Source organism: Gopherus evgoodei, chromosome 1 (assembly GCF_007399415.2).
Source record: "Gopherus evgoodei ecotype Sinaloan lineage chromosome 1, rGopEvg1_v1.p, whole genome shotgun sequence".
In the NCBI taxonomy this organism is placed as follows: domain Eukaryota; kingdom Metazoa; phylum Chordata; order Testudines; family Testudinidae; genus Gopherus; species Gopherus evgoodei.
In genome coordinates this window covers 164,601,410-164,628,453 of record NC_044322.1, presented here as the reverse complement: position 1 = coordinate 164,628,453, position 27,044 = coordinate 164,601,410, and the positions used below count along the sequence as shown (strand labels likewise).

The following is a 27,044-nucleotide window of genomic DNA, read 5'->3' as shown; positions in this document are numbered from 1 at the left end:
ACACTGTTTTACTCAAAAAACAAAACAAAAACCCTAGTATCTCTACCTGATAAATCTGAATAAATACAAAGTGTGTATAGTATAAAATATGCCTTTTAAAAAGTTTGCATAATTTCCATACAAGACTGGAACAGCTTTCAAGATAAGATAATTAGAATTAATTTACATTAAAAAAAAACTAGAATTTTTAAAAATGGGAATGTAATATATTTTTTCATTCAAATAGTCACATTGTGGTGTAAATCTACAAAATAATGCTAGTGATTCTTACCATTTCTAAAACTTATTTTTCATGGAGATTCTCCTAACTTGGACTGGATATCAGAAGACATTGGTTCAAATGCAATATGAACTAAACTTAGATTCTGAGATTTGATATGACTCACTTGATATGCAAACTTTTTATTGAAAACTTCTTGTGAAAAAATGTATCTATAAAGGAAAGTTTTCTGAAAGTGACTTTTCTCATATTTATATAATTTATTAGTACAAGAACAATTGTTTATTGTCTATATTGCACACGTTCCTGGGGATGTTCATTTTTCACATCTTTAATCATATAGTAACTCCCCACTTAACGTCCTCTCGCTTAATGTTGTTTCGATTCTTACGTTCCTGCTCAATTACAGAGCGTGTGCTATTTAAAGTTGTGCAATGCTTTGCTATAACATTGTTTGGCTGCCTGTTTTGTCCACAGCTGGCAGCCCCCCTATCAGCTCCCCTACGTTAAGTGAGGAGTTACTGTACATCATTTAAAGTCATTTGTGAATTCAGGGTTTTTATTTCTTTGAAAGATGCCATGTTATACAGAGGTTAGCAGGGTTATATGTGTGTTACTCCTACTGGCAGAATATATATACTTTAAAAATAAAAAGCAGTGGCTGGCCATCTCACGATTGCAGTAATTGATAACCTTTGGTTATAGGCTTTTAACATTTTAAAAAAAAAACTGGCTTTGTTTGTTCATAACTCTTGTTCTTGCTATAACTAATTATCACAATCTACTACCCCGGATTCCAGAGGCCACATAGAAGATGTGTATGATATTTGCTGGACCCCTGATGGAAACTGCATGGCATCTGCATCAGTAGATAACACAGCTATAATGTGGGATGTCAATAAAGGTAATTGCTAAGTTTCTAATTTGTCTTTTGGGCATCCATCCTGCGATAAGGAGAATTGCTTAATGCTTAAAACATAACTGAAAGCATTTTTTAAAGACAATATGGTCAAATTATCTCCTGAATTTGTAAGGGTGGGATGGAAATACCTCTTAGTCTGGGAGTGTGATGTAGTAAAATCTTATTTTGTCAACAGGTTAGAGACAAAAGTGTCAAGGAGGATTCATTTGATTCATACAATCTACAGAATCATAGTTTCCATGGTGTCACTCTGTGTGGCATGGCCACCCTCCCAGCTACAGGTCCTCCAGTGGTGGAAATTTGATAATACAGTGTTGTCAGAGATGGGTCGAGTTGGGTATCTTTTGAAAGCCCTTTCTCTCATAACCACAGTGATACCAAATGTGACAAATCTTGAACAATTATATAGATTTATATTTGAGAAAACATTCAAAATGATATGTTAACACAGTGATGCATTGCTTACGTAAAGAAGACATTAATCTTTGGTAATTCTAGGAAAGCTAGCCTTGACACGTAGGCCTGAAAATATTTATTCATCAGTCATCATCAGTGTTGTCTCCATCTAGGGCACCACTGCTAGACATGTCGCACTGATTCTCGTCTGCACTGCCCTTGTACATCTCTGTAAAAAGCAGGCTGCTGGCCAGATGTTTGCTGGGTAGTGAGCACCTGGTCTTGGCTCTTGTAAGCATTTGTTTAGCAGAAGAATTGATTCTGGAGTGTGTGGCATTTCACATACACTGGTGTGATTAGTCCATCATCCAGACCCATCCATGCCCAAAAAGGAAGGATAGTTCGCGCTTGATCATCCCAGAGCCATTCCATTGCTTGATAATTTGCCCCTCTTGATAGCATGTATAAATGCACCATTTGTCAGTGGCAATTTTTCTCTGTTTTTTTACTTCTTGGAAAACATCCATCAACGTAGCTCCGCAAGTGTCTTTAATGTTGGTCTACACTGGAGGCATTCATATGCCAAGTTTATTTATGACCTCATCAGTGATTGTCTCAGCCATTTCAAGCACCTTCAAAGGGTGGAGAGAGTCTTAGGAGGGTGAACCAAATGCCTTCTGGTCGGACAATTTGGTCTTCCAGTAGCGTCACATCCTGGCAATGTGGTGGTATTTAATGGGCTAACTGGTAGGAACACAACTCTGAGGAATATACAGCAATTCCGTTCCCTAGGAGCAGGCACAAAAACAGAATCTTGCGGAAGTTTTGGGTAGCATCTCACAACACCAGCTCATGTGTGTCTTGTGCACATCTTTCACTGTGACATTGAAGGCATGAAAGATAATTTTAGTGTCAGTCTCCTCTTGGGAACTATTAAGAAACTTCACTGAACAGTGAGAGGCAGCAGCTTTGTTATGTCGTGTGTTGACAAAATTCATTGAGCAACTCTTCTCATGCTGGAGTATTTTTCATGTAAAGTACGCAGTTGTCCTCCACACAAGTATGAGACAGTAGCTTATTCATTGCGACACATGGAGTCAGTGTGTTGGACAGGTGTAATACTCTGAAATCTCTTCTTGTAATATTTTTAATTGATTCCTCTGCATACATGTTAAACATGAGTGCAAATGGTGCCACCCTCTGCAGTGTAACCGCAGGGGGGGGACTCGTGGCTCCTCAGGCCTCCCAGCACCAGGTCCCCTGGTTGGTGGAGAGTTGGTTAAGCTGACATAATTAGAAAGCTTTTTCTCCCACTACCATCATTGTAAGATACTTTACGAGAATGTTATCTATTTAAGCGTATAAATATATACAACTTTACATTCTGAAATACTTAGCCTTGTTTTATTTCTGAAATGAAAAGTATGTTATGAAATAGAAATTGAGTTTTGGAATTTAGAAACTATTTGCATTTTCAGGGCAAAAAGTTTCAATTTTTAATGAACACAAGAGTTATGTACAAGGAATAACGTGGGATCCGGTTGGCCAGTACATCGCAACTCTTAGCTGTGATAGGTGAGTTATTGTTCTAAGTGTTTTCTATTACTATTCTTTGTTGCATGTTAATTAAGTCAAGAAAAGAACTAAATGCATTTCTCTTCACAGGTATCAATATCTGGAAATGTGAGTTTTAATTGCTGTTCACATTGGTCCTTCAAAGGGAACTGCAAAGGTGAAGTGAGAATTGGTGTGAATCCCAAATTCATTTCTGTGCTGAATGCCATCCAAAGTCTTAGAGGGAATATTCAACAAAAAAAAAAATTTTAATTAAATTTTTAAACAAATTATCCTCCACTGGGCATGTTTGAATCACTGAAGGTATCAGAAGTTTAATTTTTCTGGACTGAATGTCCCTCTTTTCATCCCACCTCATATCCCTACCCTCAGCAGCTTGGTTAGTAAGGTCATTTGGCAAACAAATCTGTGTTTAACTCAATTTTTTTTTTCATTTTAACTTTGCAGTTCACCTTAAATTGTTTGGGGGTATGCATCCTATTTTGATAGACTTTGCAACTGGCTAATAAATCTCTGGGAGAGTTATCCTTGATTTGAGATTTCTTTAGTACCAAAGTGTTCCAAATCTCTGTAATGAAGAAAAATAGCACATCAGTGGGCTGTCTTCAGACTGTAGAAATTACATGGCATTGTTTAGCTAGTGTCTTAGTTTAGTTTAGGTACCTTTTTATTACCAAAGTCTTACCCCTTTAATTTTATTTATCCCTTTGTCGCTATTGTGTGATGAAGACAAAAAGATGGATACATGTTAACCTATATCTTTTATTGGTTTTATTCTCTCCAAGGGCTGGAGGTGTAAAGTGATGCCCTTTTAATAAATCCCCTCCCCCTTCATCTTCCTCTTCCCTTTTATCTTTCCTCTCTCTCTTCCTCTCCTCTGGATTACTAGCCTCAGTTCTGGAGGTGTAAAAAGGAGTAGCAGGATGAAATTAAGAAACGGAAAACTGTCTGGGTATACCTGGAAAGCCTTCATAATGATGAGGGTTCTGTTACAGAGGGTACTGATCTCACCTGAAGATCCTGCAAGTGGATCAGAGAGGGGACAAGTAGAAAGACCTAATAGTCCTTTTGAATCTCCACAGGATAAACACAATATTTGGATATTTCTCTAAAAAATGGTCAGCTTTGAAATAGTAAAGTGACAATTTAAATTATCTTTAGATTTCAGAGTTCACACTTAAAGACATGAATTAAGTCTGTTCACACTTCTCCCGTGCAGATTTAGGAAGATAATCCTGCACAGGCCTGCATTCAATTCACATTCGTAAGGAAACTGCAACAATAACGGCTAGAAATATGATTTATTCTTTCAGTTATGGTTCATGTTCTGTAGGAACTGATGGAGTCACCAGGGAAGTTCCAGGAAGTTGTTCAGGTCTTTTCCATTTCACTCTGATCCCTGATTTTTCCTCAAGGGCACATACACACGTCACAAATAAGCTTCTGTGAATAAATCAACAAAGGGGCTGCAGGAAACACGGACTTCTCGTGGCTCTGCAAATACCTTTGTTTGCAATGCTGACGACAGTAATGCAGAGCTGTGCAGACTCTGTGCTTCTGTCAGAGATGATGGACAACAAAGAAAGTCACATAGGTGCATGGGATAAAGATGGCATGGGAGTGGAGAAAGTTGCATGATGGGAACTTGACCCTGCAGTCCTAGTCACCCCGCGCAACTCGTTTCTGCTCCACCATTCATTGCCAAAACTTCCCAAAAGACAGCGTGCTGGACAGCGGCAAGCAGGGCTGGTTCCAGGCACCAGCTAAAGAAGCAGGTGCTTGGGGTGGCCAATACCAAGGGGCAACACTCCGGCCGCTATTGGGGCGGCACATCCGAATCTTTGGCAATTCAACGGCGGGTCCCTCAGTCTCTCTCGGAGCGAAGGACCTGCCACCAAATTGCCGCCGAAGAGTGGATCGGTGCGATCACACTGCTGCGGCTTTTTTGCCACTTGAGGTGGCAGAAAACCTGGAGCTGGCCCTGGTGGCAAGTTTCACATCATGATGCTCCTTACTGCATTGAAACAAGCGTTCCTGGTTAACGTGCGCAGCGCCGATGCGAGAAGCCCAGCATGCTCACGCACAAGCAATATGCTAACTGGTGGCTTTATGCTGACAAAACTTGCGGCAGCAAAAATGTGTAGGGTAGAGATGCCCTTAGTGGTTATTTGTTAATTACCTGTCCTATAATATTTAGTAGTAATAATCTCCTACTCTTGAGAAGGAAGTCCTTTTGTCACATAACTGTCTACTGGATCCAGAAAGTTCTGATTGAAAAGGAAGGTGCTGTAACTCTATATGAAAAAGACAAGAATATTGCTCAGTGCGGAAGGTACCTGTTTGTGGGTAACAATATTCTCCATTATGTAGGGTGCTGCGGGTGTACAGTACACAGACTAAGCGTGTAGCATTCAATGTTACCAAGATGCCATCAGGCGCTGAAGGCGAGGTAAATTGTTCTAATACTAACAATGTTATCAGATAACTTTTGGTATGTTTTTTACAAGGGCTGCTCTCTCTGAAAGTGAAATTGGAAAAAACTATTCAGTTTTAGAAATAATTTACTTGTACATCAGATATTTTTGCATTTGTCTGTTCATTTATTGCTATATGAATGTGTGGAATAGAAGATGTTTCTTCATATTCTTTTCTCTGACTTCAGTTTACTGTGGAAGTGACTATCACAGATAACATTGTCATCTAGTGATTGCCTCTTGCAAGTTCATTTGCCTCTATAATTTAGCACATTAAGAATGCTAATGCCCTTAAGTAAAGTTCAAGGGGAGAGAAACAAAAAATAGTCTGTACACAGAAAATTTCTTTTAAATGGAATAATTTCAAAGATATCTGTCAGGCAGCAACTCTTACGGTTATTAATAGTTATAATTAGGGCTGTTGATTAATCACAATTGACTTATGCAATTAACTCAAATTAATCACAATTAAAAAATTATTTGCAGTTTTAATCGCACTGTTAAGCAATAGAATACCAAGTGAAATTTATTAAATATTTTGGATGCATTTTACATTTTCAAATATATTGATTTCAGTTACAACACAGAACACAGTATACAGTGCTCAGTGTATTGTTTTTGATTACTAATATTTACACAATAAAAATTATAAACAAAATAAATAGTATTTTTCAGTTCACCTCATACACATACTGTAGTGCAATCTCTTTATCGTGAAAGTTCAGTTTACAAATATAGATCTTTTTTTCATAACTGCATTTAAAAACAAAACAATGTAAAACTTTAGAGCCTACAAGTTCACTCAGTCCTCCTTGTTCAGCCAATTGTGAAGACAAAGAAGTTTGTTTATATTTACGGGGCATAATACTGCCTGCTTATTACTTACAATGTCACCTGAAAGTGAGAACAGGCATTCGCATGGGATTTTTGTAGCTGGCATTACAAGATATTTATATGCCAGATATGCTAAACATTCATATGCCCCTTCATGCTTCAGCAGTCATTCCAGAGGACATTCTTCCATACTGATGATGCTCGTTTTAAAAAACAACAAAAAAAAAAGTGTTCATTAAATTTGTGACTGAACTCTTTGGAGGAGAATTGTATGTCCCCTGCTCTCTTTTACCTTCATTCTGCCATATATTTAATGTTGTAACAGTCTAGGATGATGACCTAGCACATGTTGTTGTTTGTTTTAAGAACACTTTCACTGCAGATTTGATAGAACCCAAAGAAGGTACCAATGTGACATTTCTAAAGATAGCTACGGCACTTGACCCAAGGTTTAAGAATCTGTGTCTTCCAAATAAGTGCCTTCCAAAATCTGAGAGGGACGAGGTGTGGAGCATGCTTTCAGAAGTCTTAAAAGAGCAACACTCTGATGCGGAAACTATAGAACCCGAACCACCAAAAAAGAAAATCAACATTCTGCTGGTGACATCTGACTCAAATGATAAAAATGAACATGCGTCTGCACTGCTTTGGATTGTCATTGAGTAGAACCAGTCATCAGCATGGGCGATGTGGAATGGTGGTTAAAGCATGAAGGGACATATGAATCTTTACATACCAAATGCACTAAATATCTTATGATGCTGTTCTACAGCTGTGCCATGGGAATGCCTGTTCTTACTTTCAGGTAACATCGTAAACAAGAAGCAGGCAACATTCTTCTTCGAGTGCTTGCTCATATCCATTCCAATTAGGTGTGTGCGTGCCGCGTGCACGTCTGTCGGAAGATTTTTACCCTAGCAACACTCAGGTCGGCTGGGCACCCCGTGGCGTGGCGCCGCTATGGCACCAAATATATACCCCTGCCGACCCGTCCACTCCTCAATTCCTTCTTACTGCCCGTGTCGGTCGTTGGAACAGTGGAGCATGGCTTAGCTGATCTCCACCTCCCTAGCTTTTCACTCATTCTAATACTTATAGTGTATATAGTTTATTCTCTATAGTTCTAGTTAATAGATTTTCATAAACGTAGTTAATGTATATAGTTCTCCATGAGGCTCAAGGTCCAGACCAAGGTCCTCATTAGTGGTCCTTTTGGACGCCTTGGGCATATCACCAGGCCCAAAGCAAACCCACGGTACCATCACGTTCCGCCCCGTCGGAACATCACGCACCGGAGGCCACTGTTAGCTGCCCCCCTCCAGCGGGTACAGATCAATCTCCTCAGGCACAGGACCCTCAGGTCCTCCCGGACCCTGACGTACCTCCTGACCAAGAGTCCCTACAGGAACCACTCGTACCGGGTCTCTCCTCCTCCTCTTCACCCGACGAGGCAGTGGCCGGTACATCCTCATCGGGCCCACCCCCTATCGACCTCCGAGCTCACCAGGACCTTCTGAGGCGAATTGCCTTAAATATCAATCTCCAGGTGGAAGAGGTCCCGGAGCTTGAAGACCCGGTAATAGACATACTGTCGGCGGATGCCCCAACCCGTGTAGCTTTGCCATTTATCTGCTCCATCCAAGCCAAAGCAGACACAATCTGGCAGTCTCCGGCGTCTATCCCTCCTACGGCCAGAGCGGTGGAAAGAAAGTACATGGTACCCTCCAAAGGGTACAAATACCTATATACCCCCCCTCCTCCTTGCTCCCTGGTGGTTCAATCCGTCAATGAGCGAGAGCGCCATGGCCAGCAAGCCCCCACCCCAAAGTCGAGGGAGGCTAGACGGATGGACCTGTTGGGACGTAAAGTCTACTCTGCAGGCGGCCTCCAACTTAGGGTGGCGAACTAACAGGCCCTGCTCAGTAGATATAACACCTGGCAGTCGGTGGGTAAGTTCACTGAACTGGTCCCACAAGACTCCCGCCAGGAATTCCAAGCCCTTCTGGAGGAAGGAAAGAAAGTGGCACAGACTTCCCTGCAGGCCTCTCTCGAAGCTGCCGATTCGGCGGCCAGAACCATGACCTTGGGAATCATGATGAGGAGGATCTCGTGGCTGCAAGTGTCAGGTCTACCTCCTGAACTGCAACACACCATCCAGGACCTGCTGTTTGAAGGCCAGGGCCTTTTCTCCCAGAAAACGGACCCTAGGCTACAGAGTCTTAAGGACAATTGGGTGATCATGCATTCCCTTGGGATGCACACCCCACAAACCCAACAAAGGTCTTTCCGTAGCCAGCCTCAGCGCCCTTACCCCCCGCCCAGACCGCAACAAGACTTTGGCAGAAGGCGTGGTCATGGGAACCGCAAACGGCAATCTAGGTCCCAAGGCAGCCACAGTATCAGTCCCGCCAAACCAGTGCCATGCCCGAAAGCGAACTTTTGAAGGTGTGCCTGAGAGCAGAGCACCAGTCCTTCCCCAGGATCCCCTTTTGTTTTCCAACCGCCTTTCCTCCTTCCTCCCTGCGTGGTCCCAATTAACCTCGGATCGTTGGGTCCTACGCACGGTGGAATTTGGATACCACCTCCAATTTATTTCGCCTCCTCCCTCTCACCCCCTCTCCCTGTCCCTCTTCAGGGGCCCCTCTCACGAGCAATTCCTCTGGCAAGAGGTTCGTACGCTCCTCTCGATCGGAACCATAGAGGAGGTACCGGAAGAATTAAGGGGTAGGGGATTTTACTCCCAATATTTCCTAATCCCCAAAGCAAAAGGAGGTCTTCTACCCATCCTGGACCTGCGAGGACTCAACATGTTTTTAAAGAAGTTGAAGTTCCGCATGGTATCCCTGGGGACCATTATCCCATCCTTGGATCCCGGAGACTGGTACGCTGCTCTCAGCATGAAGGACGCATATTTCCACATTGCTATTTATCCCCCGCACAGACAGTACCTACGGTTTATGGTGCACCACCAACATTTTCAATTTGTGGTCCTTCCGTTTGGCCTCTCTACGGCCCCTCGCATCTTTACAAAGTGCATGGCGGTAGTGGCCGCCTTCCTCCGTCGTCGGCGATTACATGTTTTCCTTATCTAGATGACTGGCTTATTCGAGGGACCTCCGAGGCCCAGGTCACCAGGCACGTAGCCATCATCACAGACCTATTCAGAGACTGGGCCTGATGATCAATCTAGAGAAGTCTACTCTAGTGCCCACTCAAAGAATAGAATTCATTGGGGCCATTCTAGACTCCAAACTCGCAAAATCCTGCCTGCCACTGCCCCAGTTTCAGGCACTAGTCTCAGTTATAAAAAGCCTCCAAACCTTTCCGATGACCTCGGCTCACACGTGTCTGAGCCTCCTCGGTCACATGGCCACATGTACTTTTGTAACCAAGCACGCCAAACTACGCATGCGTCCCCTTCAAATCTGGCTCGCCTCAGTGTACTGTCCAGGCAGAGATATCATAGACATGGTGGTCACCATTCCTCATAGCATCTTAGACTCCCTCAACTGGTGGCTAACACCCTCCCTGGTTTGTGCAGGACTGCCGTTCCATCCGAGGCAGCCCTCAGTGTCCCTAATGATGGACGCGTCATCTTTCGGCTGGGGGGCTCATCTAGACCATCGTCGCACACAAGGCCTCTGGTCATCTCAAGAGCTAGCGTTGCACATAAACGTCCGGGAGCTGAGAGCAGTCCACCTGGCGGGCCAGACGTTCCTACAACATCTGCAAGGTCATTGTGTTGCAGTGCTTACCGACAACACAACGGCCATGCACTACATAAACTAGCAGGGAGGGACTCGATCCTCCCCCCTTTGTCAGGATGCGATCCAATTGTGGGAATTTTGCATAGCCCACTCGATAGACCTTGTAGCATCGTTCCTCCCGGGGGTCCGGAACACCCTGGCAGACCATCTCAGCAAATCTTTTTGGTCTCACGAGTGGTCGCTTCGCCCGGACATTCTACATTCCATCTTCCAGAAGTGGGGCTTTCCCTATATAGACCTCTTTGCTTCCCGCGACTACAGGAAGTGTCAGAAGTTCTGCTCCTTCCAAGGTCTCACCCTGGGCTCGATATCGGACGCCTTCCTAATCTCATGGAAGAACCATCTGCTGTACGCCTTTCCACCCTTCCCACTGGTGCACAGGGTTCTCGTAAAGCTCCGCAGGGACGGGGCTCGCCTGATCCTGATCGCCCCTGCATGGCCCCGACAACACTGGTACACCACATTGCTCTACCACTCGATAACCTGAGCCCTCTGCCCCCTCATCAGGATCTTATAACGCAGGACCACGGCAGGCTTCACCACCCGGACCTGCAATCCCTCCATCTCACAGCGTGGCTCCTGCATGGTTAACCCAGTCGGAGTTACGTTGCTCTGCCCCAGTGCAAGAAGTACTCCTGGGTAGCAGAAAACCTTCCACTCGGTCTACATACTTGGCCAAATGGAAGCAATTTTCTTGGTGGTGTCAAACACTAAATGTAACACCCACGGATGTTCCCATTCCCACTATATTGGACTACCTCTGGTATCTTAAACAGCAAGGCCTCACTATCTCATCATTGCGAGTGCGTTTGGTGGCTATTTCTGCTTTCCACCCTGGAGAAGGTACTTACTCCGTCTTCTCCCACCCTGTGGTCTCAAGGTTCCTCAAAGGTTTGGAGCATCTATACCCCCTAGTACAATGCCCCGCCCCTTCCTGGGACCTCAACTTGGTCCTGACGAGACTTATGACTCCTCCATTCGAGCCATTGGTGACCTGCTCACTCCTATATTTGTCATGGAAAACAGCCTTCCTTGTGGCCATCACATCGGCTAGGAGAGTCTCTGAGGTTCGGGCTCTGATGGTGGACCCACCTTACACGGTGTTGCACAAAGACAAGGTGCAGTTACATCCACATCCGGCGTTCCTCCCTAAAGTAGTCTCGGCCTTTCATCTCAGCCAGGACATGTTCCTCCCGGTCTTCTTTCCCAAACCGCATACATCTCGTAGAGAGCAGCAGTTGCATTTCCTCGATGTCCGTAGGGCACTCGCCTTCTACATTGACTGAATGAGACCCTTCCGCAAAACGCCCCAACTTTTTGAGGCAGTGGCAGATCAGATGAAAGGCCTACCCGTCTCTTCTCAGAGAATTTCGTCATGGGTAACAGCGTGTAGCCGTACTTGCTATGATCTAGCTCATGTCTCTCCGGGTCATATTACCGCTCATTCTACCAGGGCTCAGGCCTCATCGGCCGCCTTTCTAGCTCGAGTACCTATCCAGGAGATGTGTCGAGCAGCTACGTGGTCTTCAGTACACAGCATCACTTCCCATTATGCCCTGGTGCAACAATCCAGAGAGGACGCAGCCTTCGGCTCAGCGGTTCTACATTCTGCAGTATCTCACTCCAACCCAACCACCTAGGTAAGGCTTGGGATTCACCTAATTGGAATGGATATGAGCAAGCACTCGAAGAAGAAAAGACGGTTACTCACCTTTGTAACTGTTGTTCTTCGAGATATGTTGCTCATATCCATTCCACACCCGCCTTCCTTCCCCACTGTCGGAGTAGCCGGCAAGATGGAACTGAGGAGCGGACGGGTCGGCAGGGGTATATATTCAGTGCCATAGCGGCGCCACGCCAGGGGGCGCCCAGCCGACCCACTGAGTGTTGCGAGGGTAAAAATCTTCCTACGGACGTGCACGCGCGAGCACACACCTAATTGGAATGGATATGAGCAACACATCTCGAAGAACAATAGTTACAAAGGTGAGTAACCTCTTTTATCTCTTGCAAATGTAAACAAACTTGTTTGTCTGATTGACTGAACAAGAAGCAGGACTGAATGGACTTGTAAGCTCTAGAAGTTTTACATTGTTTTGTTTTTTGAATTCAGGTGTTTTACCTAACTCTACATTTGTAAATTCAACTTTTGTGATAGATTGCACTACAGTACTTGCAATTGAAAAATACTATTCTTTTGTTTTCTACAGTGCAAATATTTATAATGAAAAATAAACATAAACTGAGCACTGTACATTTTGTATTCTGTGTTGTAATTGAAATCAATATATTTGAAAATGTAGAAAACACCCACAAATATTTAAAAATGGTATTCTATTATTTAACAGCGCAATTAATCGTGCTTCAGTTTTTTAATCACTTGACAGTCCTAGTTATATTGCATTAACATTTTTATTACTAATGCAGTAGCTTGCAGTCACCTGGCAAGTGTAATATAATTTTTGAGTCAAAATATATTGGTAAAAAGTTTCAAATCCCAAGAGGGAAGCAGAAAAGTTTTTTTTTTTCCCAAAATTAACTCTGAATGATAGATAGTAAAATAACTTTTCGGAGTTGTCTGTAAAGGAAGCATTTTTTTTTCTTTAGGAAGTAGCCTTAAGCAGGTTTGTTTGTCCTGAAAATCAGATCTAAAATGGATCTGAGGGTGCATCTTGAAATCTTTTTAGTATTAGAGTTAAAGTAAGATTACCTAAAGGACAGGCTCTTAGATTCAGTTAATTTGTAACTTGAGTGTTTACTTAAAATGTATCTTTATTCCCATGTCTTTATTTAATTTTTGGTTCTTTTTATATCTGAATTCCTTGGATCTGTCAAGTTGCATTTTTCCTTTTTTTTGTTTAGTATTACTATACCCAAGCAATAGTGCTATTCTGTAAATAAAATGTATCTTCATCTGTTTCCCTTACTGGTGACTACTTTAGTTTAAATAGCTATAATAATACAATAGAGGGAAACGAGAGGAATAATCAAGTCTAATATGCCTTTGAAGTATGCTAATCAGTATATGAAGAGGGATCCAGGGAGACTACCATTAGCCATAGAGAATTTAAACCACACAAAATAATAGTTTACAAAAACAATTTGGAGGTAGCAAAATCTTAAATTATTTTAAGACCCACTAAGGCCCATTAAACTGGATTGTATAACCAAGCGATTGTCACACTTTAAGATAAATGTATTGACTGAAATTAATAGTGTTTTTCAGAGATGATACTTAAATATTTTTTTATTCTTTTGAAATGTTACAGGTGAGAAGCTATCGGATGTTTCATGATGACAGCATGAAATCATTCTTCCGCAGGCTTAGTTTTACTCCTGATGGCTCTTTGCTTCTCACTCCAGGTATGTGAAAGGAAAATGTACCAGGTGCATGTGGCAGCCCTGGAGTGGCACTTTGCCCTTGTGTCAGGTACATCACTTTTGAAATGTCAGAGGAACACGGATATGTTGCAGAATACAGCCACTGCTACAGCAGCAAAAGGGGTTAACAGTATCTTGTTCTTGTTACATTCTGCTGCTGGTGGTGGTGGTAGTAGCAGCCTGTGGTTCCCTATTTTACAGAGTAGGCTAAATTTAGTGTATCCCTCTGTGTAAATTTGCAATCAGTTTGGCATTTTATTAACCAACAGCAGGAGATTCAGACCTTCAGTGTAGTGTTAACACTTGCATAAGGCATTCTTTATGAAATTTCTGGTATATCAGCAATACTGCACTGTCAGAAAAAAAGGAATATTTTATTTTTTGGCTTATTCTGACTCTACTTCTTTGTGTTCTTGTTCTTAAAAGCATTCTGATCTGTTAATAAGACCAACACTGCAAAGCGGGGTCTGTTACCTGCATAAGCACTGATATTGCAGCCATTTGCAAAAGTAAAGAGAAGTTTGTTTTGGCGCAGTATATAAGGAAGACTAAAATAGATTTAAAGTAATATTTGGGATACATTTTCAATTTATGATCAGATCACAAAAACCTGGCCCTCTGACACAAGGCTAATGCTTGGGGAAATAAAATGTTTATACATGTAAGTTTGTGTGCTTAATACCTTTGAATTGATGAGTACCACTTTGAAACTTTTTTTTTATTTTCTCAGCTGGCTGTGTTGAATCAGGAGAGAATGTAACCAATACTACGTATGTTTTTTCGAGAAAAAATCTTAAAAGGTAGGATTTAATATACCTACATTTTCTTTATAAGATATATATATAGGGATGTGGTTGTGTGTGTGTTTTGTGTATATATATCCATTTTACATGCCATTTTTTAAACATTTCTTCTTTCTAATAGGCCCATAGCTCACCTGCCCTGTCCTGGAAAGGCAACTCTAGCTGTTCGCTGCTGTCCAGTCTATTTTGAGTTGAGACCAGCACGTAAGAAAGGTACCGTAAATCCTTTCGGGGAGCTTGTTTTACAGCAAAACTGCTGGAAGGCAAATCTGACAATGTAGCTGCAGGTCATACTATTTTATGTCGTAGTATTTTAACATTCCTTCAGGATATTAACTGTTGTACCACAACTAAGAAGCTATTTGCTGATTCTAAGACCTTAAATTCACTAAATGCCTTTTCAGTGATTTTTGGGATAGTGGATAAATGTTCTCTCTTGGCCTCTTATGCTGCAGAAACACTACTTGGTGTTTTCCTACAACTTTTTAACTCACTGGATAAACATAAATAACTTGGCTCAGCATTAAGAATCACCTAGTAAAATATTTTTTTGGTCCTGATTGCCCACATCACAGAACCACTGCAAAATTTGTCACAGTTTGCAACAATTGGAGATATTTGTTCAGGAGAGCTAAGACTGAAATAGCATTAGTGTTGCTGGTCAGGGCTGGAATGTATTGGCAGAGCTGTGGTGAGGGGAAATTTGTACACAAACTGCACAATAACTTGCTGGTGGGAAGTGAAAACCTGATCCTATTGAAGTCAGCATGGCCAGGATTTTACCCTCAGTTTTTTAAACAAGGCTATTCACATTCTTGCTAAAAGGCACAGATTTCCTCAATTCTAACTGGAGCACAATAGGACCCCCTCCTTTGAAGTTTATAACTCACAAATTATAGTATCCCTTACAGGATCCTATTACTTAGTGCCATTTTCTTCCCCACCATAACCTTCAGAGCTGCTGTCGGAAGAGAACTAGATGAGGTTTTGTCAATCTGTCAGTTCTTTATTAAGCAGAGGTGTTGCTGCTGCTGCTGCTTCCACAACACTCTCGTGAAAGCAAAATATCCAGACTAGGGCCAAAACGTACAAACTTAGATGCCTAAAATTAAATAAGTGGCCTGATTTTCAAAGGCATTGAGCTTTCATAACACCGGTGGAAGTCAGTGCAACCTGTGTATGTTCAGCACTGCTGCAAATATAGGCCAGTTAGTGCTTTCCTTTTAGCACCAGCTGGAAAAATGTTGCTTCGGTATCTGTCCTCTAATCATACAAAGAACTAACTCCTAGCCCAGAAGATTAGCCAACTGTTGAACTTAAAAATTACAAAAGGAAATGAAATTCAGGAAGAAAATAGATTACATAGCAAGTTCTGCTTTATATAAACTGGTAAGATTGTGATTTAAAGTAAATTTTGAGATTTACTTTATTTAGACGTTGAGTTAAAGTGCAAAAAAAGCTTCTGAATACTTTAACTGAAGGATTTTCATTCCCACTTGAATAATTTAAAAAAGGCCAAAAAGACCAAACTTTGCCCCAACCATTCACCTTTTAGGCTAAGACGAAATAGAAGAAACTTAAGTCCAAAGAGTAACTTTACCAGAAAATTGCATGTACTTGAAAATAGTGTTGTGTAATACAAGTGCCATCTTCTCAGCCAGAATGTTGGTACTATACACTGCTATGATGATAACTCTGTTCAAGCAGTTAATTAAGTTAGTACAAGCAATACCATTATAATGAAGTGGTGGTCTCTGTGTGATTTTTTTTTTTCTCAGTGTTGTGTTCTTTGTACTCCTAGATGAAGCTTCACAGAAGTCCATCCCTGCTCTAATAAATCTGCCCTATCGGTTGGTGTTTGCTGTTGCTTCAGAAGATTCTGTGCTTTTCTATGATACACAGCAGTCCTTTCCTTTTGGTTATGTATCCAATATACATTATCATACTCTGAGTGACATTTCATGGTAGGTAATTGACAGATCCTTTACATTTATCATGGTAGAGCAGGCTGTCATTCTTATCTTTTCTGAAAGGATCCTCCTATTCCTTGCTTTACACATCTATCAATCAATTGCACTTATATGGTTATCATACCATCTGAGTGCCTTGCAATCTTGTAATGTATTTTTCCTCATGTCACCCCTGTGAGATAGGGCAGTGCTATAATCCACATTTCACAGATAGAGAACTGAGGCATCAAAAGAGTGAGTGACTTACCCAAGATCTCTCTGTCTGTGGCTGAGCTGGAAATTGAACTTAGGTCTCTCATGGCCCAGACTGCGGCCCTAATGACTGGACCATCTTTTCTCTCTAGGGTCTGTTCCATAGGTTCTTAGTCTATTTACCATTTTGGGCTGCATATGCAGCTCCCTGTGTTATCTTGGCCACATCCACACACTATATATACTGCCTGTATGGCCCTGAGGTTGTCTTATGGGCCGCAGCTGTGTGCTGATTGGGCTGCAAGTGGCCTGCGGGTTGAGAACCACTGGTCCATACTGTAACCACTGTCCTTCCAGCTGAGGACTGGATATGGGGCTTCTTTCAAAATCTGTCAATGATGCTCATGTATGATGATGAAGGGGGGCTGTATGAGAATGTGAAAAATTAAGATTTCTTAATTCACCAGTGATCACTCTTTGGTGAAGTGAATGACAGAGGCCTGTTCATGTTATCGCTGCAGGGCTTCTGTCCACTGCCAGCACAAAGGGCAAGAAATGCAGTCAAACCAGTGCTGAACACTGTTTACCTACAATATAAATTATGGCAAATCATGTTCAGCAGGATATCAGAAATCATGATTAAAAGATGATGAATATTTGTATACCTGCAGTTAAATTGTATTCAGTACCACTTCGGCTGCACCCACCTGCTGCTAGTAATGGGTAATGCCGTACCACAGACAAAGCCAGAAGAACTAAATCAATTATCAAGGCTGTGCTTCTTGAACTATTGATTGTTTGAGTTAGATGATGTCTTTGAGGTCATTTCAGGTTCATTTACATTTACACATTTAGTTGGGGATGGGGCAACTTGTGTGATTGACATAGGATATGTTTCTGGGGAGAATGGTCAGCACTTGCTCACTTTCTCAGATTTCTTCCCTCTGAAAAAAATAAACAGGTCCAGTGATGGATCCTTTCTTGCTATTTCTTCCACGGATGGGTACTGCTCTTTTGTGACATTTGAGGAGGATGAGCTTGGAGTACCATTGAAAGAGAAACCAGCGGTGTGTGTTACAACTGCTAGTGCAACAGAGAAGAAAATGAAGAAGAATCAGTCACACAAGGTTGTCTCCCCAGTCCCCAGGCCAGTTGATGGAACCCCTCCGAACAGGACCATGGATCCAAGTAATCTCACTCTCCAGCCTAAAACACCAACAGCTGTAATAACCAACAAGGATTCTCCCTCAACACCCGTTGGCATCAAAAATATTCCAGCTTCATCTTCAGAGGAGAGGAAACCCATGCAGCCAGCCAGCCAGAGTGCTAAAATAAACCAACCCAGGAGGATTACTCTAAATGCTTTACAAGGTTGGAGTAAGACGCCAAGGTAAGATTTATATTGCCATTTCCTGTGACAAATGTGAAGGCCAAAACAAGCTGCTGTTGTGCTACTTTAAAAGTATAGAGGTTTGAAAATAAATTCTATAGCTATTTTTCATACTTTAGTGCTCCGTTTGTACTCCAAGTGAAAGGTCAAAATGACTTCTAGATCCTAAACTTGCACCTTTAACCATAGCAGAGTTGTCACTCTGCTATAATTTAGTTAAGACCGGTTTTGTTTAAAGCTCAACTCTAAAGTGTTCTAAAATCTACAGTTACTCAGATTGGCTTGAAATTTGGTGTACCTCATCGCGATGTGGGATTCTGTTAGTGATCCAAATTTAGGGCCATTTAACTAAGGGTTTTCTGAGATACAGACCTTTCTCACAACCCCTACCCCCAGCTTTTCTTCAAATTGACAGAGTCTGGCAAACTATAATTCTGTCCATAAATACAGATCAAACCGAGGCTCAGATCATCGCCAAGCATCCCAGATGCTCGAGGGTTACCGCAGCAGAGCGTAGGGCATCCACCAGGCCTTTGGGGAAAATCAAATGAAAACGTTACTTGAAAAAGATTTTACTTCTGCAGTAAGACATGTGACAACTCACCAATCTATCTGCATGACTAATAACTTGTGCCTTGCATGCAGGGACAGGGGAGTTAACAGGTTATTACTAAGTCACAGGTATTTTTAGTAAAAGTCCTGTACAGGGCACGGGCAATAAACAAAAAGTCATGGCTTTGTGACCTGTCCAGGACTTTTACTAAAAAAAATACCTGTGACTAATTCTTACCTGCTGGGAGGGGATGCTCCTGAAGACTGCTGCTGGCGGGGGGGAAGAGGGGAACAGTGCGGGTAATGTTTCTGCTGAGGGGTGACCCACGGCCCTGCTACTGCTGGTCCTGGACCGCTGCTCCAGGGCAGCGCTGGTACCATTGCCTGAGGCTGTCGGAGCAGCGGCTGGTCCTGGGGCTTCCCCAGCTGCTGGGGTGATCCTGGGGTCAGCAGCACCAGCGCTGCAAAATTCATGGAGGACTTCCGTGACCTCCATGAATGATTCACAGCCTTAGTTATTAGCCTTCAAAGTTTCACACTAGCTAGATTGCTCCAGGGGATAAGTAGTAGTTGTATGAACTTGACCCACCCAAACAAAGTCCCTCACCTCCTCCCTTGGATAGAAATTTAGAAGAGATTGGTGGCATATTGCTAAAATCCATCATAGAGAGGTTTTTTTATTTTGAGGTGAAAAATGTTTGTTGGTGGGGAGGAGGAGCATGTGTGGAGGAAGGAGTGAGAAGGGTTTAGGGTTGCATTGTGGGGAGGGGGATATTGGGGTGGGAGGTAGGGGTGGTATACCATGGGGTGAATGGCATGGGGTCTAGTGATTGAATAAGGGCAGGGGTGCCTGTCCGCCCTACGTTCTCTACTTCTGTATGTGTGCTAGGATCTTGGGGGGGTCCCTATCCCTCCCCCTGAGACTGGGTTGGGGGGGGGGCTCTACTCCCAGGGTGTCTGAGCCCCACTCCCTGCCCACCTATGTGTGCATCAAGATCTGAGGGGCCCCTGCCTCTTTAAGGTAATGGAAGCCCCTCTCCCTGCTTCCCCTCATGTGAGCTGGGATAGGGAGTGTCTTGCCTCCTTGGGTGTGTCTGAACCTTGCTTCCTGCCCCCTGTGTGTGTCCCAGGATCTAGGAACCCCTGCCCATATTTTTGGGATTTGACCTCCTCCATGTGCCCCTCATGTGAACCAGTTTCTGGGGAGGGGTCTAAACCATTCTAATATATGCCTATCTCATAGAACGGGAAGGGACCTTGAAAGGTCATTGAGTCCAGCCCCCTGCCTTCACTAGCAGGACCAAGTACTGATTTTTGCCCCAGATCCCTAAGTGGCCCCCTTAAGGATTGAACTCACAACTCTGGGTTTAGCAGATAAATGCTCAAACCACTGAGCTATCCCTCCCCCCATCCTCTCCTCAGGTGAGTTGGGGTGGGAGCTGTGAAGGAAAACCCAGACTGACCAAGCAGTACACAGAATACAGCTCCTTTTCAGAAAGTTATGGCGGCTCTTAAAAGAACCTTGAGGTCCTCTTGTCATCCATAGGGGGAAGATTGGTTTCCAAGACCAGGTCCAGTTGGAAACCTGGGTACACTGGCACATGAACATATCAGAAACATCCCCCACCCGCCTTGCATATGGGGGGTGGGGATCCGGGGGGGCCCGGACAAAATAGTGGCGGGGGGGTGCTCAGCTGGGTGGGCAGCCAGACAGGAAGGGACAGGGCTGGTTAGTGGGACTGAGTGGTGTGGGGAGAAGGATATAGGGCCAGGATTGGTAGTCCATGTGGCCTGCATGCTATCTACAACTGCCAGTGACCACTAACTCCTACCAACTAGTTTTCTTTCTGTTTAAAAAAAAACCTTGAAAATTAAATAGCAAAAAAACCTTCATTAATGAAGAGTTAAGGTTTCCCAGTGACAACTCATGTCCTTCCAGAGCTTTGAGTTCCGAAGAACTCAAACTGCAGAAAACCAGGAAATACATACTTGTACCCTCCCATGCCCATGTAACTTTACCTCTGCCTTTTTCGAGTGATGCCCCCAGACACCCATAACACAAATAGTAGCACTCTGACTTTTCATTGTACAGGAAAGAAGCTACCTGCCCTGCACTCAAACACTTTAGCCTACTCTCCTAACACCACCACATTTGTGAAATTTAACAACCACTGCACACTTACTCAAAGGATACCATCTGCACTTACGTTTTCCCTTTCCCAGCAGTAAACCCATGGACTGCTCTCATATCTCACTTCACTACTGACAAGTCTAATGGCAGGACCTGCCATGAGAGAACCTACCAGTTTTGCAATAAAATGATGCAGACTAGCTCTGCAGGGTACACATGCTCCCCTTTGACATGGGTGAGCGCAACCCTTAATCTCCTCATACCACAAGCACAGATCTGTGACACTCCTCAAACTAATCCCCATCTCCTCAGCTCACAAACACACCTCTACCAGTCTGTGCCACCTACTGCCTCCACCATTCAATACAGCTACATCTCGCATGCTGAATGCAGCTGCAGTGCATTTGGATTATTCTGAGTGGCTATTACTAACTCCAGCAGGGCAGAGTCAAGGTTACATGGGCATTTATCTTAACTCCTTATTTCCTGGTTTTCTGAAGTTTTGAGTTTTGCTGAACTCAACATTCTGGAAGGACACGAGCTGTTACTAGGCAACCTTAACTCTGTGTTAGTTAATTTTTTTGCCATTTAATATATTTTTATCCAAACACTGAAGTTAACTTGCGTGTTATTCTTTGGTGCTTGTGATTCCAATTGTTTCTATCTCTACCCCAACTTCCACAATCAAAGAATCTTTAGTGGGATACACAGGTACTTCAGTGAGTGTCTCTTATTTCAAGTTATCGAATGTAGTCACAGAATAACTGCATGAGTTTGCAGTCAGGGGCTTCATGTTTGTTTGGTTTATTTGTGTGTCATTTAATGTGCAGTTGTTGGTGAGATTTTCTAAAATTAAGTTGGAAATGTTATTAGAACATTAAAATGAAAATATCCACTGGCCCTTTTTGTGACAATAATGTAGACTGCAGTGACAGTAATGCAGACTGTGGTGGATGTGGAGCTTTTATGTAGTAATCTAAGAATACAGATATGTAATAGCTTTATGAATGCTGCATGTGACCTCAGTGAGACCGTTGGCAAAGTTAATGTATACTATATAGGATTTATGAACTTTTGTTTATGAATATATTGATCTAACTTAATAGGGGGCTGCTGGAAAAACAAGCAGGAAAGCAATACAGTGGTTCTACATAAGCAGCCTCCGAGCAAACACATGTGGGGTAATTAGAGGATAATGGCCTACTTCCAGGCTCCAGTTCAAAGATACACAGCTGTTTTGCTAGTCTTGTGAGCTAACAGATCAAAGGGCTGTACACTGTTAACAGGTGGAAGGGGGTGATCAAAAAGACAAGCAGCTTTTAAAAAACACTCCCTGAAGAAAAGAGGTGTGAACTATGTTGTTAAGGGAACAGATATGCTGCCCTGGCCTTAGTGGTCTTGGAGGTGTCTACAGGAATCTTAGACTTACCAGGATCACCATGGGGAAGATGGATAGACTCCTGGTAAGTTAGATATGAATATAGTCAGTTTATAGTTTTAAGACTTTTACTCTGAAATACTTTTGTTTTAAATAAACACTTTGCTTTAAGAAACCGGTGTGGTCACTGTATTAACCACTGGCCACTGTTCCTGGAGATAACAGAACTAGAGAAACTGAACGTAAGTCAGACCTGCTGAGGTAATCACAGTTGGCATCTGGGGAATGCAGCATAATGCCCTGAGAGTGGGAGAATTGCATGATTCCACCCCTAAAGAGGTGATGGCTAGAGGCCTGAGAGAGAATGCATTTCAAAAGAGACCAAGTGGGCTTAGAGTGTAGTCAGTCTTATGTTCTTATGTACTCCGATAACTGTGACCAAGACCAAGCAAGTTTGTTTTATGTTCTGCTCTTCCTGTATGTGTACACAAGGATATAAACATACTCAGTCAAGCTTAAGGAGAAATTGTACAAATCATAATTCAAATAATTTTCTGGCTCAACATCTTAGGTTTTACTTGGGATTATTATCTAAATTGAAGATATACAAAAACTAAAAGCGTATTTGCCATAAAAGGAAGTTTTTCAAAGGTACAAACTCCCAGCTCCAACTGGGCACCTTCCTCCAGCTTCTGTCTTTAAAAATCTCCCCATAAAACTTTTATATACTGGGTTAATTGATAAACTGAGTTCAAGTGATTTCAAATAATTATCCCATAAATACCATTTAAAAGTGGGAGGGATCCTTCAGGAGTCAGTCCTTGGTCCAGTAAATTCAATATTTTCATTAATTACTTGGATAATGGAGTGGAGAGTATGTTTAAATATTTGCAGAGGACACCAAGCTGGGAAGGGTTGCAAGCACTTTGGAGGATGGAATTAGAACTCAAAACAACCTTGACAACTGGAGAATTGGTCTGAATTCAACAAGATAAAATTCAGTAAAGACAAGTTCAAAGTACTGCACATAGGAAGGAAGAATCAAATAGACAGCTATAAAATGGGAAATGACTGGGTAGGCAGCAGTACTGCTGGAAAGGATCTGGGGGGTTATAGTGGGTCACAAATTGCATGTGAGTCAACAGTGTGATGAAGTTGAGAAAGAGGCTAATAATATTCTTGGGTATACTAACAGGATGTCAAATGTAAGACACAGGAGGTAATTGTCCCACTCTGCTGGTACTGGTGAGGGCTCAGCTGGTGTACTGTGTCCAGTACTGGGTGCCACGCTTTAGGAAAGACAAGGACAAATTGGAAAGAGTCCAGACGAGAGCAACACAAATAAGAGGTTTACAAAACATGACCTATGAGAAAAGGTTTTAAAAAACTGGTCATGTTTAGTCTTGAGAAAAGACTAGGAGAGAACCTGATAAGTCTTCAAGTATGTGAAGGGCTGTTATAAAGTGGCAGGTGCTCAGTTGTTCTCCAAATCCACTGAAGGTAGGACAAGTTGTCAGGGCTTAATTTGCAGCAAGGGAGATTTGGGTTAGATATTAGGATAGTCAAGTTCTGGAACAGGCTTCTAAGGGTTGTGGAATCCCCATCACTGGAGGTTTTTGAGAACAGCATGGACAAACACCTGTTAGGGATGATCTAGGGGTACGTGTGCTGCCTCAGTGAAGGGGGCTGGACTTGACCTCTCGAGATCCTTTCCAGCCCTACATTTTTGGGACTCTGTGCTATAACACAGAAAGAAAGAGAAAACACTGTAGCGTTTAGTTACTTTGTTTGTCACACTCTGCCCTATTTTTTATACTTAATTTTTAAATGGCATGTCTGGTAGATCTAACAGAAGAAAAGCACAAGCAATATGTTGCTGGAGAAGTGTAATTTTTTTTAACAGTACTTGTCAACAACATCCGCAGAAGAAAGGGTAATCCAGCAGAAAATTGGCATTTCCCCCAGAAGAGGCAAAGTCAGAACAGTCCAGTAGAGGTATAGATAAGAGATTCCACTACAGTTGAAGAACTTGCCAGTACAGTGGAAGGACTTTCTTACACTAGGGGGAGGGGGAGGGGGATATCGATCTAAGTTACACAACTTCAGCTATATGAATAATGTAGCTGAAGTCGACGTACTTAGATCTGCTTACCACGGTGTCTTCACTGTGGTGAGTCGACTGCTGACGCTCCCCCGTCAGCTCCACCTGTGCCTCTCGCTCAGGTGGAGTACCGAAGTCGACGGGAGAGCGCTCGGCAGTTGATTTATTGCATCTTCACTAGATGTGATAAATCGACCCCTGCTGGATCAATCACTTCGGAGGTAAGTGTAGACGTTCCCAAAGAGCAGAGTAGAAACCTTATCTTAGCAGCCAATTTTAATTTTTAAAATCTCTTTCATATATATAACATGTTTTGAAGTCTAAAATCAAGTACTGTGTTGCTCTGTATCCACATACTCATTCAAGGAAAGTGTATCTAATAATTAAAACACTTCTGTCTTTACAAGTTAAATTTTCTGTTCAGAATATCCTGTACCAAAGGTAGCCAGGGAATATATGTGTAAAGCACATCTATACCACTGTAGTTAATTGAAGCAGTAATTAAATAATTATACTATACAGTACCTTTTCAAAGAAGAATCTGTGGAAGTGAGGCATTAAAAGCAGTTGAATTGTGTCTCTGTTCTATTTTTAAGGAGAATAAACTTGATTCCTCTGAAGACAGACTCGCCAAACTCAGCACACACAAATCTAGTGTCCACACCTTCCTCCTCAGAAACAATTCAACATGGTAAGCCACTTTCTGGTCATAATATATAAAAAAATTGCTGCTCAGCCATTTCATTCCAAATTACATTATTATGGATCTTTGACTGTTTTGGTAAATATGAGTGTTTCAGTTCAAACATGAATACAGAGGGATTAATGACAAATTCAGAAACTTGAGTCGCCAACTCAGTTTTGGAAGCTGCTGCTGCTTGATGGTACTTTGGACAATGTAAAGTGAGTTATTGTTGCTAGTGGACAGATATCCCATTAGTCATCAGCAACACATTGGATGATTTAGTTGGGGAATTGGTCCTGCTTTGAGCAGGGGGTTGGACTAGATGACCTCCTGAGGTTCCTTCCAACCCTGAGATTCTGTGAACAGAGTTGATGTTAATTAGAATCCTGGCTGTCAGTCTCAACACCCAGGAATGAATTGGCATTGAGGTATTCACTTCCATATCAGACTGGTGGGTTGTACGGGCCAGTTTTCATTGCTGCTCCTGCATGATGCCTGTACAGTGGATAAAGGACTTTGGTATCCAAGGCTGTCAACTCAGCATCTTTCATGAGTTCTAAATTCACTTTTAATTTTTTTTAAATGAAAAATAATAAACAGGAAATCAAACTAAGTGAATTTTGTTATTTCCCAATATTTCAGAGATACCTTCTCCCTCTGATGATCCTGTGCACAATCCTCCAGCATCTAAACGTCCCAGAACTGATGAAACTCCTGTCTCTGCATCTCCTGAAGACCAAACCTGCTGTAGTTCAAACAACTAAAGACCAAAATTTCAGTAAACTCACTGTCTGGGGGCAATGCAACTAGACCAGAAAGTAAACTCCCTTTCTGCAAGTGATAGATCCTCAGCAGCTAAATAGAGTATTAAGGGGGTTTAACATAAGATGCTGTGAAGGAGAGTATCTACAGCAGAAAAGACTGATTTTCTGCAGAAATCCTGCTTTGTGGAAGTGAAAATAGTTGGAACTTAACTATGTCTGTATCGGCCCTTGAACATACTGCTTTCTAAATGAAGTAGTGTCAATTGCATGATAAAGCATAGTGTTTGTAGGCAATACTGGTATAGAAATGTTGTGACAACCTAAGAGTCTCCTTCATAATCATCGCATTGATATTTTTAAAGTATTAAGTCTTCCAGCAAGTCTGTGTCTTGCAAAAGAGTGGGATTTTTAAGCATTTGTCTGTCTTCATAGCGTTTTAATGTGACTAACAACTGTTTCCCGGAGGCAATTGACTTCTACATTTCACAATTAAGGTTATCAGCTCACAAGATAATTATGCACTCTGACTTTCATTCCATTTGGATGTTTAATGTTTATATGTTCCACACTTAAAAATGTAATGCAATATCAGTGGTATAATTGAAATAAGTCACAAACTCATAACTGCAAGGAAGTGAAATATTTTTGTTTAAATATTTGTTATGGGCATTCAACAATAGAAACAGATTCATTCTTTCATTCTCTGTATAAAAAAATTGCAGGCATGAGATTTTCTGGGGACAGCAAAGGTTTGCTATATATATGTTGAAATTACTAGTTTTCCTATTTTTCCATAGTCCAAAACCTGCTCCCTTAGCAAAAAATAAATACATAAAACCAATTTATGTTAGTTTTAATTTTGTTGTTTGTTTTAGCCCTTAGTGCTCTTTGTGTAGCTAACATAAGACGTTAGGATTGGAAACAGTGAAATCAAAATGCAAATATTTTGAAACCTACTACACTTTAGAATGCTCAGCCTTAGTGGCGAAGGTTGGAGAGGGGCAGGAGGAGGGAGTACTTTGTGTAATGCCCCTTCCCTGTTTAAAAGAAAATGTAAGATAATGGTTAAATAAGTGAAGGACCCTTTTAATTGACTTTACGTGAAAAAGGAGTTTAAGTGGCAGTTGATCTCTTATGGAAAGCCTATGCTTTCAACATTTGAAGTGTTAATGTACATAGTTTTTTAAAAAAAAAAAGTTCCAAATTCATATTAAAGCTTTTTTCTACCTATACTGTTCCCTGGTTTTGGTTGTTTCACTATAAAATTATTGTTTTTAAAATACGTAATTTACTTATCACTTGTTTCATAACTGCCTGAGAAACAACAAATTAAAAAAGAAGCAAATTAAAGCGGAAGTTCTTCAGAAACAGGTTAAATAAAATAGTGTTCATACGGAAGAAATGTTACTTAATACTTGTCAGTGAGACAGTGTTAAGCAAATGCTAAAGTACTTTGGTGAATTAAGAACAGGAGTACTTGTGGCACCGTAGAAACTAACAAATGTATTT

The 27,044-nt window shown here is 42.0% G+C and overlaps 1 protein-coding gene across 5 annotated transcripts in view; it reads left to right on the top strand.

The window, feature by feature from the left end:
* CHAF1B (chromatin assembly factor 1 subunit B) overlaps nucleotides 1-26,719 on the top strand; it is a 31,960-nt gene extending 5,241 nt beyond the window's left edge. For all 5 annotated transcript variants that reach the window (XM_030578060.1, XM_030578096.1, XM_030578069.1 and 2 more), the window contains exons 6-15: nucleotides 1,021-1,124; nucleotides 3,017-3,113; nucleotides 5,484-5,562; nucleotides 13,458-13,551; nucleotides 14,300-14,369; nucleotides 14,494-14,585; nucleotides 16,174-16,336; nucleotides 17,496-17,924; nucleotides 24,683-24,777; nucleotides 25,414-26,719. In XM_030578060.1, the coding sequence (XP_030433920.1) occupies nucleotides 1,021-1,124; nucleotides 3,017-3,113; nucleotides 5,484-5,562; nucleotides 13,458-13,551; nucleotides 14,300-14,369; nucleotides 14,494-14,585; nucleotides 16,174-16,336; nucleotides 17,496-17,924; nucleotides 24,683-24,777; nucleotides 25,414-25,535 (1,345 nt within the window). In that variant the 3' untranslated portion in view covers nucleotides 25,536-26,719. The remainder of the gene's footprint in view (nucleotides 1-1,020; nucleotides 1,125-3,016; nucleotides 3,114-5,483; nucleotides 5,563-13,457; nucleotides 13,552-14,299; nucleotides 14,370-14,493; nucleotides 14,586-16,173; nucleotides 16,337-17,495; nucleotides 17,925-24,682; nucleotides 24,778-25,413) is intronic.
* The last annotated feature ends 325 nt before the right edge of the window (nucleotides 26,720-27,044 follow it).